At 44.7% G+C, this 12787-nt stretch overlaps 3 protein-coding genes across 3 annotated transcripts; 1 reads left to right on the forward strand and 2 right to left on the reverse strand.

The window, feature by feature from the left end:
- Positions 1-80: 80 nt before the first annotated feature.
- tmem165 (transmembrane protein 165) lies at positions 81-2858 on the reverse strand. The gene is made up of 6 exons (XM_037249754.1): positions 2506-2858; positions 1907-2132; positions 1548-1723; positions 1214-1402; positions 797-902; positions 81-679 (listed from the first exon to the last, which is right to left on the reverse strand). The coding sequence occupies exons 1-6, from the start codon at positions 2650-2652 to the stop codon at positions 603-605; spliced, it is 921 nt and encodes a 306-aa protein (XP_037105649.1). The 5' UTR covers positions 2653-2858; the 3' UTR covers positions 81-602.
- Positions 2859-3223: 365 nt separating this feature from the next.
- On the reverse strand, positions 3224-5682 carry srd5a3 (steroid 5 alpha-reductase 3). Its single transcript, XM_037249753.1, has 6 exons — positions 5431-5682; positions 5211-5359; positions 4910-5095; positions 4699-4824; positions 4164-4440; positions 3224-3286 (listed from the first exon to the last, which is right to left on the reverse strand). Exons 1-5 carry the CDS (start codon positions 5652-5654, stop codon positions 4181-4183), a joined length of 945 nt encoding a protein of 314 aa, XP_037105648.1. The 5' UTR covers positions 5655-5682; the 3' UTR covers positions 3224-3286; positions 4164-4180.
- A 62-nt stretch (positions 5683-5744) lies between these two features.
- cep135 (centrosomal protein 135) lies at positions 5745-12645 on the forward strand. Its single transcript, XM_037250461.1, is given in 25 exon segments — positions 5745-5825; positions 6468-6585; positions 6857-7044; positions 7123-7290; positions 7364-7505; positions 7602-7686; positions 7760-7888; positions 7963-8169; positions 8246-8311; positions 8400-8550; positions 8618-8814; positions 8887-9036; positions 9108-9248; positions 9328-9405; positions 9516-9667; positions 9793-9908; positions 9992-10146; positions 10259-10314; positions 10388-10556; positions 10645-10755; positions 10821-11006; positions 11083-11292; positions 11394-11596; positions 11663-11767; positions 11957-12645. Coding segments are annotated over 25 exon segments (3453 nt in total). The 5' UTR covers positions 5745-5788; the 3' UTR covers positions 12090-12645.
- Positions 12646-12787: the final 142 nt, after the last annotated feature.

The following is a 12787-nucleotide window of genomic DNA, read 5'->3' on the forward strand; positions in this document are numbered from 1 at the left end:
ATAGCATTTCACTGTCAACAGCATTCACATGCAAATTTCGAGTTTCTAGAGTAAAAATGATTTGGCTCACCCAGCACATGAAAACATTTTTTTTTTTTTTTTTATTGAGCAATTTAAAAGGCTTTAAATCAAATGCGTCCATCATTTATTGCGACATGTTACACATTTCACTGTTGACTTGTCAAACATTTACAAAAATATTCCCTGGCCACCGCCTTCCTCAACACTTTCTGAAAAGAACATGAAACTAAATAAATAGAAGGTGGATGAAAAAACATTGGAGTGATTTACGCCCCAATACAGCAGAAAAAAAGTAAATTGATTAAATGTGTTCCTGAATTAAAAGATCACCAACGAATCTACTGACACCATTGAGTAACACTTTTTTTTTTAAAAAATCAACACAAAAAAAGCTGTGAAGCAAACGACTGCTGTCTTCAAGTTCAGTAACGTCCGTCTACTTCGGACTACATCTTCCAGAATGCCTCGGAGCTAGAAGGCTGCAGCGGAGGGGACTCGGGTCTTTCGGTCAACACTGTACAATTTCTACAGCGAGTACTGGTTACAGTATGTACACTCAAAAGAGTCTTTCAGTGGCGCTCTCACGGTCCAGCGTCGGGCTTGATGAAGAGTGCGGAGAAGGCAAACGCCAGGAAGACGATCCCGCCGATGATTGTGACTGAAAGATGAGAAGAAAAGCAGTGACATTTGAACCCCGAAACCTCACAACTGTGCTAAACACTTCCGCTCCCTGCTGCTGTTGTATTGAATCAAATTTCCCTTCCAGTGGTCTCACCTGTTCTGACGGATATTTTCTGGGCAATCATCCGGCCGCCTATCACAGCAAGGCCTGTACACAAGCAGTGTCCCAGCGTGCCGCCCACAGCCACGCCAAATGGATCCTGGTTTGGGTTTTGAAAGGAGACATTGTTCAATGTAATCTTCACAGTTCCCGAACGTTTTAACATCACGGACACGGTTAATCCATGTGTGAGGATCCGAGTGCGAGTTGTGGCCTACGGCAGCTTCTTGTAAATGTTGTCATTTTGTGTTTGGTTACTTTAAACGTAAAAAAGTACATCGGTGTCAGTGTTTTGCTTAATTCTAATTCCATCAACCCAACATTAAACAGAATATGTACATAGGACATATTGCATATACAATTTTGACATGGCGCTCCAAAGACCCAAGTGTGCTGTGTGACATGCCGCACCTCGCGGGCAGCCAGGATGATGGTGGTGAGCTGGGAGCGGTCGCCCCACTCTGCGAGGAAGGTGAGCGTGAGCGCCTGGAGGAAGATGGGCGAGATGACACTGTGCCACCTGGATGACGGTGGCGGCAAAGTTGAGCCGGAGCCCGCCTCCAGGTCCGGCATGCCGTTGGCCATTTTGGAACGTTGCAGCTGAGCAGAAAGAAAAGGTATATGGTGAGCTGGTTCCACTGCCACCTTAGTGCCAAGGAACTTTGTTGACATGGGTTAAGGAGCTCCACTTTGACAAAAGTAGCATTTTCCTGTCATTTTGATGCAACATCCTTTGGGGACACACCTCTTCATCCTTTTTCTTGATCTCAGCCTGCACCTCCTCCAGCTCCTCCTGGCCCTCGTCGGGACTCATCTTCAGGCCCTCGCGCAGCATGCGCACACCGAAGATAGCGAAGAGGCCAGTGGACACGTAGTAGGTGTACATTCTGGGGATGATGGTGGTGGCGTAGCCGAACAGCACTGAGGCGGGCAGGAGACAAGAGGAAGGCTGTCACATAAGCATGCAGCAAGATGATGGACCGTTGCAGTTGATCTTGAGAAATGAAACTTTTTTGTGACATGTTTGTGTACATGCTCGATGCATTAAGCAATGTGGCCCTCACCAAAAATGGGTTTAATGGGGTATTCCACGACTTAACTTACCAGACAAACAGGTCATGAGCCCCAGAGCCAGCATGGCACCGGCCAGCACAGTGAGACGGTTGTATCGCATGGCCATAATGGCAGCGATAAAGAAGGTCTTGTCGCCCAGCTCCGACACAATGATGACAGAAATGGCGGCCACGAAGGCGTGGATGAATCCCAAGTTCCCTTGGCTGTGGTCATTTTCTTTCACCACGGGCACCAGGGGAGGGACACTTGTTTTTTTCTTTTAAAAAAAAAAAAATGCATGAAAAATAGCCTACAAAAACTAATTATAAGAAATTTAACCGAACTGTGCACGCACATGCAGCAAATACGCCAGTCCCAACTAGGCTGTGGGGATAAAATTAGCATGACGCGAGCTAATGTGTCCCCATCAAATGCAATAAAACTTTTTAGTTGAAACATTTATTTGGCCAATAACATATTTGTGTAGTACGACTTGTTTATCTAACGATCCATATATTGGCTAGCTAGCTGAGTTGCCTTGTTTATGACACGTCTCAATTAGCATGTAGCGGCTACGCTCAGATGGGAAAGCAAGAAACGTAACAGAAAAAACAATTATCTTAGTTAAACAATTATTTGTCGTAAGTTACCTCAATGGGAGCCTGTTCCTTGACAGCGTTTGGTTCCTCGGGAATAGCCGCGACTCCGACCAGCAACACGAAGAAGAGCGAAGCAACGAGCGGGAGAAAGAAGCTCGCTGCTACCCGGGCATCACCGCCGCCAACCCTGAGAGGCATTATTATTCGTATTTTTGTTTTATGGGTTCTTAGCCGCCCGTTTGCGTCTCTACCACCCTCCAGCAACTCGCTAGAGCCCACTGGTACCCGTCAAAAAAGGCAACATCATCTTTTGGCCGTCATTTAATGAGATATGTATCGGACTGTGTAGGGTGAACTCTAGAGGAAGTTGTTCTCTTCTTACTGCCGCATGGAGGAAAAGCGGCCGCTGTGATTGGTTGGGCTAAATATGACGTAGGCACATAGGGCGGGTCTAAGGGGTTGCCCGATTGGATGATTTCAAACGCCAATCACAAAATACGGAAACGGACCTAAGCATATGATATCAAATATATCATATCATGTCTTACCAATATAATTATATTGGTATGATTTATAACACATTGCACAATAGTGAATGGTATTTTGATTCCCACTACATTTTTTTCTTTCTTTCTTGCATTGACATTTGTAACAAATCTTACCTCTTAAGATTAATAAAGTATGATAACCAATATATTAGATACAGCTCTCACTAGGACACAGTAAGGATACACCAAAAACATTTTTTGCAATAACCAGACAGTAATTATAGATTGCATAACTGTTAATTTATTATTTAGCCAAGCATTAATACACACAATAGATCATAATACCGTTTTTTTCCGTGTATAATGCGCCCCCATGTATAATACGCACCCTAAAAATGGCATGTTGATGCTGGAAAAAAGCCTGTACCCATGTATAATACGCACCCAATTTTTTTTTTTTTTTTTTTTTTTTTTTTTTTTTTTTTAAGTCCCAATGATCGTCACACACGCAGGGAGGCAATGGGTCCCATTTTTATAGTCTTTGGTATGGTCTTAACTAGGCTGGATGTATTTTTTTTTTGTTGGCGTTGATTTCTCCGACTGCCCGTAAAGGCACCACCGCGATCAGATGAAAAGAGAGGAAAGTGACGTGCGGACATGTGAAAAAGGCGGCTCTGTATGGGAGAGACGTTGAAGAGGAATAAAAACACCCTTGGAAACCAAAACTTGCCCCTCGTCGTGACTCGGAGCCGCAACAAATGTTTCGGATTTGTGTAGGGTACATTGTGACAGCAAACGAGCAGGTGATCGAGCAAGCGTCTGATACGAGAGTATTGCGTTCGTATGGAGCGTGTTTGAAGTGAACAGCAGAGACGAAAGGAACATGGCAAAGTGTTGTGAAATAAAATATTACCTGTAATACGCATTTTGTTATTTGCTGATTGTATTAAACTATCACATTCATTGTCAGTCAAGAAGAGAAGAGGACTATTATCCCTTCTTTGACGAAATGACCAGAGCACAGTACAAACACACTATTGTCGGTCAGTCCTGTTGTTGGTTTTGTTGTACCATGATTTTCTTAAAAAAAAAAAAAAAAAAAAAAAAACAATTAAAAAAAAAAAAATTAAAAAAAATTTGTACCCATGTATAATGCGCACCCCAGATTTTAGGACAATAAATTAGTTAAATTTTGCGCATTATACACGGAAAAAAACGGTAAAATAAAAGTATACACATCACAACAAAAAAGGTATAAATGCTTTTCTATGGGCTGGGTAGGACGGGTATTTACCGACGTAGTGGTCGTGGCAGAGCAGTGCGGCCAGCGCCTGGTTGAAGAATACGTACAGGACCACCAGCCACCACGTGAGCGAAAGACCGCCGGCCACCAAACTCAGCGAGATGTACACGAGCAGCTCGGCCAAGTAGTGTGGGCACGACACCAGCTCAAAGCCGCCACCTTTTGGCATCCGGTGAGCTAGTGTCTCCACTCGTCCTGTATCAACAAGAGAAACTAACATTAACTAGTCTATAAGTAGTTGGCAATAGGAGACACATTATGGAAGAATGACTTTATTCAGTAATTGCATACTACTTTTTATATTTACAAGCACTAACTGTTATAGCATTAAGGCAAATTATGGCAAAGTAGATTTAAACAGGCCATTAGCAGCTGCCTCAGGAGAAAAGCAGAAACATACAAGATTCCATTAAAATTGTGGTATTTTTCAAAAACACTTCAAAAACTTGACACCTGACTTTCCAGTGCGGAGTCCAGCCAAAAGCACCATGGACTGATGCTGCAGTAAAGAGGCCGGAATGAAAAGTGCAAGCCCAACAACGTGACACCACTCCAGTTGGGATAAGAGAGGCCCATTTCCTAAAAATCATAAAAAAAGAAAGCGGAAACAAAGTGAACATCAAGTAGAGCATCTGTCGAGACACTTTCAGGTGTTCCGTTTGACCTTTTGTTTGACAGTCAGAGCAGAGCACAGTCAGCCCCAGCAGGAGGTAGTAGGCCAGGCCGAAGACGTACTGCAGCAGGTGGATGACGCCGTCGGAGAAGACGCTGACGCAGAGACATTCCGCAAGCCTTCGGAGGGAGTGTGATAACAGCAGCAGCTGCAGGAGCACCGTGCTCAAATGGGGAGCTTTGCAAGGAAACAACAACATACAAAATGATCCAAAGCATACCACATCATATAATATTTAACAAGCTGCATATTTATAGTTGCATACAAGAGTACAAGTATAGAAGCAATCTACCTTGGTGTTCTGTATGTGATGAACCAGACAGAACATTTAGCAAGTCCGACAGGCATTTTGGATATAATTGTCTTAGTGTCACGTTGAGGCTGAAAGCCAAAAGGAGACCATTCCAAACCAGAGAGGTGGCGTAGAAGTGCCAGAACCACCTAAATGAGGAGGTAAAATAACTTTTGCGGCTCAATAAGAAAGTTTATTATGTATTATACAAACAGGTTACCTCTTTGGCACGTCAAAAATGCACAACCAGTTGTCGCGTTTTAGATTCTGTTTGGTTTTCCCGTATCGAACCAGATCCTGGAAAAGCACATTGAGACAGCACCTTTGGTATTTCGAGGGCAAGCGCTTTGCTATCTTGTGTGCCCACAGCGCCGCAAAAAAAGAAAGAGCCAAAATAAGCCACACGAAATCTATCAGACTGAAGCCGAAAACGCTCCAAGTCATTTTTGAACCACCGTGTTATTGTTTTGTGTAACACCGAAAGCGGCATGTCTGAAAATAGATACGTAAATATAGTTCCGGTGTGGAAAACAAGCCGTACTGTACAACTTGTGAATGTTGCGGCAATATTTGGCAAAATGGTACGAACGTCAAAGGACCAAACTCCAAAAACAGGTGAGCCGTGATGGTTGTTACCTGAGCCCGTAGACTTTTGATGTCATTTCAGTCGACAGCAATTAAGTTGCGGTATGAGGCAAAATGGTCGGACCTATGAGATGGATACACCGAACCCTGAGCGGGCGACGCTGTCGGGTAAAACGCGCGCCCCCCTCTTTGTTTCTTCCTACCATGGTGACGAATGCTAACCTGAGGTCATCGGCGCTCTTTTCAAACTGCTTAAAAACCACTTAAAAAACGCTCACTCCCAAATAATATTTTTGGCTGCGATATTTTCTCGTGTAATAATTCCGTTGTTACGATAACGCCCATTTCTGCTATGCCAAATTGTCGTAGCTGTCAGACAAAAGTGCTTCCTTGCGACTAAGGAGGTAGGTTGAGTTAAATGTAGACATTTTGAATTCTGTCATGTTAATAAATGATTAAATTGTGCTGCTGTGGTGAACGAGCAGGCTGAAAATGACTAAAAATGTGTTGGTAACGTTTGGCGAATGTTAGCTAGCTAGCTAAGTAGTTTTCCCTTCCCGCCTTTTAAATTATATTTGTGGTAGTTTGACACATTGTGTCCAACAACTATGCGCCGTTTAGTGTGTTTTTATTTATTTTTTTACTTTTTTTTTTTAACTTTCTCTTTCTTAGGAGTCATGGAGAGCAGCGCGGAGAGGAAATTTATCAACTTGAGGAGGCGTCTGGACCAGCTGGGCTATAGGCATCCTCTGGGGATTGAAAACCTGCCACTCGTCGAGAAGCTTTTCAGGTAAAACACACCCAAGGAGCCTTTTAATTAATGTACGTGACGTTTATTTGAACCAAGAAACGAGCTGGGAATTGAGCCGTATCATTCAAGCGTAAATATGAAAGTTTTGCCATAAGCAAACACCCAAGTAAATCGTTTAGCTCTCCTTTCCTACACACCACAGCACATTATTTACTCCATTTTTTTTTCCACTCGAGCAGGAACTGAAAATTTGCCATGCGACGCTAAGCAAACATCTGAATTAAAGCACAATAAATGCTCTTTATTTCAGTGATCTGGTCCACACGACAGAAAGCCTGCGCAATGCAAAACTCTCAGCAAAGTCAGAAAAAGCGAGCCAAAACTGCGACGCCCTCCTGGAGCCCTACAGAGCCGATAATGCAAGGCTGGTCAGGGAAAACAACCAGCTTCACCAGGAGGTCCTCAAGTTGAAGGAGGAAATAGAGCATATAACTAGAGGTAAGATATGAAGATGTGTTTTTAGCTATAAACATTAATAATAATCCCCTCCTAAAAATCTCACCCGTTTTATTTCAGACTTAAATAACCATATCAGAAAACTAGACCATGACATGTGCGACCTGAAGTTCTTGAACAATCAGTACGCGCACAAGATCCGCTGCCTGGAGAAGGACGGCAAAGCCAAAGCCGAGCGCATCCTGCAACTGCAGGAAAAGAACCTGCAAGCGGTGGTGCAGACGCCAGGTAATGACTAAACCCGGGGGCGTGGACAGATTTTTTTACACATATACTGAACATCTTGACTTGTTTTTACCAGGTGGCAAAAAGCACCGCATCGCTTTCCGACGTCAGAGAATGCAGACGGATGAGCTCATCCCTCCACCTGTGACATCGAGGTATCCCGCGGCCCAGCCCGACGATCCGTACTTAGCAGATCTACTACAACTGGCTGATAACAGGTTGCGATTTCATTTTCTTGGCTTGTATACAAATAGTTGACTCTCCACCAAAATTATTATTGTTGATAGAAATGTATCTTCCATTTTGATTTGTAGGATTGTTGAGCTGCAGGATGAAGTCACAAAAGTCAAGTCAGAGTTAGACGAGTCCCATGAATGCATACAGGTCTTAAATAACCAAGTTAGTATTCTGTAACTTGTTGGATAATGTGTCATTGACATCTAGAGTGAAATGATTGGATATTTGTTTTTAGGTTGGTGACAGGGACCAGGAGATCGAGCGTCTGAACAGTGCGCTTCACGGAGGCCGACCTCGCGATGTCGTCTCTTTGGAGACTCAGAAGGTCAACGACGAGAAACTGATCGCCCACCTCAACCATCAGGTGAGCCCATCGCGCCATCAAGAAAATTCAGCCCTGCTTTAGGTTACCAAAAAAAGTTGCTTTGTGCCAAGCAGATTGAGTTTCTGCAAGAGAGCAATATGACACTTGAGCAGAAGATGAAGGGACTGCAGGACAACTCCTCCAGCAAAGTGGCCGACCTCTCCTTGAAGAACTTTGAACTGTGCCAGGAGCTGACGCACATCGACGACCTGGCCAAGCGGATGGAGATGGATAAGGAGCGAGCCCTGGAAATGGCCGACGTGGAGTTGCGGGATAACAAAGTGAGCACATGTTATTAACGGCGTGTCTCCTTTAGACAAAACCAAAAATTATTTTTGCGGATTTACTCTGACGCAGGAAGTCATAAAAAAACAACAGGAAGCCATTGATGATTTGGAGAAGAAGCTTAAAAAAATAACAGCGGTGAGTGTTTGGCATAATTGACTTTTATTCGATTATTTTGACCGATGCAATTTGGGATTTACACTTGTCTTATTTGCGTGTATGCCAGGAGCTTTCTGAACGGGACTGTGAAAAGGCCTCTCTTGAAGATCAGTTGATGGAGCTCCAAAGGCAGAAGGAGACATTGGAGGGAACGCTGGACTTCCTGGAAGCGGAGAGTGTCAGGCTACAAGACAAAATGGACAAGATGATGGCTGCTGGTAAGATGACGTTTTTATCTCATTATTTTGTTCATGATGTGAAATTTTCCTTTCTGTGCCCTTCTAGACAAAGACATGGTGCTGGAGTTGGAGGCCTTGCGAGCCAAACACGGTGTCTGCGGAAGGGAACGCTCGCCGTCGCGCCTGGACGCCTTCGTCAAGAGTTTGGAGCAGGAGCGGGACCACTACCGCCGGGAAGCTGAACGCTGCAGACAAGTCAGCCCCGTCCGTAGTCCTCTCCGGAGCAGGAGTCCAGTGGGCAAGGTGAGATGATTTCCCACACTGTATCAAATTTTATTTTGTCTATATTGTGAATTTGGAACATACTTTGTTCAGGGAGGCGGGTCCGACATGCTGACTTTGGGGAAGGAGCGAGACTTGCTGAAGGCGGCTCTGCAGGATGTGGAGGAGCGCATGGAGGACATCCAGACAAACGTGAAAGCGCTCACTGCTGAGAGAGACCACTTTAAAGTCATGTATTATCAGGTAATCCACTCTGCCCCCTCCCCCAACGTATTTGAATTGAGATGGGCCCCAAAACGCTCTGGTTAATTCAGGCCCAAGAGGAGCTGCAGGACGCCTGTCAAAGGTCAAGCACGTCCGACGATGTCTTGAACCTGAAAGAGGAACTCCGGCTGGCAGAAAGTAAAATCCTGCAGGTTAAGGCGGAGAGAGACTTACTGATGGAGGAATTTAAGGTTGGTATGCTTCAGTCCAGCTACTCATATAAGCGCTTGTAACCATTCTACTTTGTTCTTTTATCTTCTTCTTTATTAGGTTGGCCAGACTTCCGCTCTCCCAAACGGACACGGGCAAGAAAAGCGGTTTCTCGACATGCAGAATGGCATTCACATTGTAAGCCCGATGTTCATCAGCTTCATCAGTTTTTCCATCACGTTTGCCACATTAGAAGTTTACGAGTCTTTTTGTTTCTGTTGTCTCGGATATGAATCATCAATTTGAAGTTGGAACAGGAGAACCTGGACCTGCGTTCGCAGCTCTTTGCGCTGAAGGAAAGTAAGCGGGACATGGAGCAGAAGCTGGACGTTCAGTCTAGCGCGCTGCTTCTGAGCGCGGAGGAGGCGGCACAGCACAGGAAGACGGCTTCTGCTTTGAGGTTGGTTTGCAAGATGATGCACAGTAGTTCCTTTGAAGCTTGTTTGCTCAATTCCCCCAAATTATTTCAGATACATCAATCATAGGAAAGCGATTTCTTTTTTTTTTTTCCTTTTTATATGTCAGGCTGCAGGAGGAGCAAATGCAGTTTTCACTCTCCGACCTCCAACACAAGCTGTCTATAAAGACCTCCGAGCTTCACGGTGCTCAGGAACAGATGGAAATTCAGGATGAAACCTTAGGTGATTATTTTTGCTGTTAAACCCCTTTTTTTTTTTTTTTTTTAATGGTTGGGCTGAGTGGGTTCTCCGTTTTTGTCTGGCAGCAATGTTGCGTCAGCAGGTGTCCAAGTACAAGCAGGAGGCGGAACGCCTTCAGCTCTCCTTCTCTGCGCTGGATAAGGAGAAGGATGGCCTGCAAGATGAGGTGGATCAAAAAGCAGAGAAGCTGGTTAGTCTTCAGGAGGAACTTAAAAACAAGGTAGAGCTACCATTTGTTTATTTTTTATTTTTGACACAACCTGAGTGTTGTTTCTCAAACAAGCTTGTTGATAACATGTCATGCTATTATTACAAATGTCATTTTTTTTCAGGCAAAGACACTTGAGGATGTGAGACTCAGAGTCACCACGATGGACAAATCTTTGGCGTGAGTAGACTTTTTTTTGTTTGGCCACCATACCTAACCGACAATTGTGCGATCCCACGCATTTGTGTTTTAGTCAACTCCAGGGGGCGCTAAACAGTCGTGAGCGGGAGATCGCCCGTCTGAAGAAACAGTTGGACGAAACCCAAATGGTGCTGGGAGGAGTACAGAAAACCAACGAGCTCACAGCCAAGGAAAATAGAAGGTTTCGGGAGGACCTGAGTACCATGACCAGAGAGAACCAAGTTAGGATCATGTGATTACGATTATTTTCCGCCGTATTTGAAACGCAAAGAATGAACAGCCAGGTTTTGCTTCTTTTGTCTCGTCTAGACCGTCCACGAGGAGATGGATGCGGCTTTACGTGAGCGCGATGAGCTGAAGTTGTGAGTGCACTCTTACATAAGCGCCGTAGCCAGGGTTGAGAATCAGTTGAAGGCAAAGGTGAGAGAAAGACATCAATATACAATTATAAAGCGTCAGCTGACTGTGACGTGTGGGCCTCGCAGGATCAGGAGAAACTGGACCTGCTGGAGCGCTACCGTACGGCTCACTTGGACGTGGAGGAGCGGAAACACAGGCTGCAGCAGATTGAGGAGATCACCAACTCCATCCGCCTGGAGCTCCTCTCTTCAGAGGCAGAACGCCAGCACCTGCACGGAATTGTCAGCCACAAGGAGCTGGAGATCCAGCAGGCGAGACACACAACCCTAGGTCCTGGAATTACATTGAAAAAGTCAGCCATTTTGAATTGTGTTGCTTTTTCTCTAGTATGTCCAAGCCCTGGAGGCGTACGAGTCCAAAGTGTCGACGCTGGCCCAAACCATGGCCCGACTGGAGGAGGAGCTGCACAAAGCCCAAGAGGAGAAAGCGGGCCTCACGTCTGACTTGGCCTCCGTCAGGGAACTCTGCGTCAAGCTGGACGCCGGCAAGGAGCTGACCGCGCGATGTTTGACGTCCAAGAGCATGGAGCTCGAGAGGGTGCGCGAGGCAGAAAATGGGCCAAGCGATGGCTCATAACTAGAAAAACGTAGAACCACTGTAAAAAGCAGCTTGCTAAAGTTGACTTTGGTCTCATCCAGGTGAACGAAGAGCTGGAGGACGTGCGCTCCGAAGCCGAGCTGCTGAAAAAGCAGCTGGCCAGCGAGCGACTGGCGATTCAAAGTGTGGAGAAGCTGCTGTCCACCAACCGCCAAAAGGAGATACAGACCCACCTGACGGCCAGTGAAAAGGAATCCGAGCTCAAGGTCCTGCGCGACAGGCTCACCTTGGCCGACAAGAAGAAGTAAGGACGCAAAAGCTGGAAAATCAGAGATATGCAATGAATGTCAACAAAATTGCCGTATGACAGCGTCGAGCACGCAAGAGAGGTGTCCAACCTCCGCACTAAAGTCTCTCAGCTGCAGACACAGATGGACGTCCTCAACAGACAGCTGACATCAGAACGCTTTGAACGGTGAGTTCAATGATCGCCACCTAGTGGTGAATGAATCAACACACTGAAGTTTTGTTGACTTTGAATATCCCGAAGCTCATAGACAGTAGAGAGGATGACCAGCGACTGAGTTTGGATCTTAAGAGGTTCTGCTGTAACCTGTTAAAAAAAAGTAGTTTGATGCCACTGTGGTTGTGTGTGTGCTGCCAGCGAGAGGGCCATGCAGGAAATGCGTCGGCAAGGCCTGTCCATCTCGCCTCTGAGGAGCTCATCATCCCTCAACGTCTCAACGGGCTCGCAGCGCACGTCCATCAACAGCTCCACTCCACAGTCAGACAATTAATATTTCATTCTTCTCTTTAATTTACAGGAACTACAACTTAAGAGTGGCCCTCAACTTATTTTTCTTTTCAAGCCACAAGCCATCACCACATGCGTTAGCTCAAATAAAAATAAAAAAATATATATAATAATCATAATTTGGAGTTGAAATTTCCATTTATTGGAGTAGTTCTATTCAAAACATGTCAGCTAAATTACAATATTCATTAATAACTCACCTAATAAATTAGGTCGTGTTTTATTTAGTGAGTTTCGTTTTGAATGGAGCAACCAAAATATATGAACGTATCCAACTGCAAATGTATATACACTCTGAAATATTTTGTTTGTTTCTTTCACCGTCCTTCATAAACAAAATAACTGTATAATAGCTCTACCAGCACTTGCCAACTAGTATTTATTGAGCCATAGAATTATGCTTGAATTATTTCACGCACATTTTGGATTTTCTAATTTTCTGTGCAATATAACATTGTTTACCTCCATGTTTGTTTGTTTTTCCCTCGTCATGTTATAAAATACTTTGTTGAATAAACATGGATTGTGTTTTCATACCATTTCTTCCCATGAATATCCATGGGTCAATGTGACCCGCTGCATGTTTAACCATCAACAGAAGGTGAGAAGAGGGAGAATATGGTCCAATTATTCAAGCCCGACCACGAGCAGTGAAAATCCGTGAGTAATGTGGACAATTTT

This window comes from Syngnathus acus, chromosome 4 (genome assembly GCF_901709675.1).
Source record: "Syngnathus acus chromosome 4, fSynAcu1.2, whole genome shotgun sequence".
Classification (NCBI taxonomy): Eukaryota; Metazoa; Chordata; class Actinopteri; order Syngnathiformes; family Syngnathidae; genus Syngnathus; species Syngnathus acus.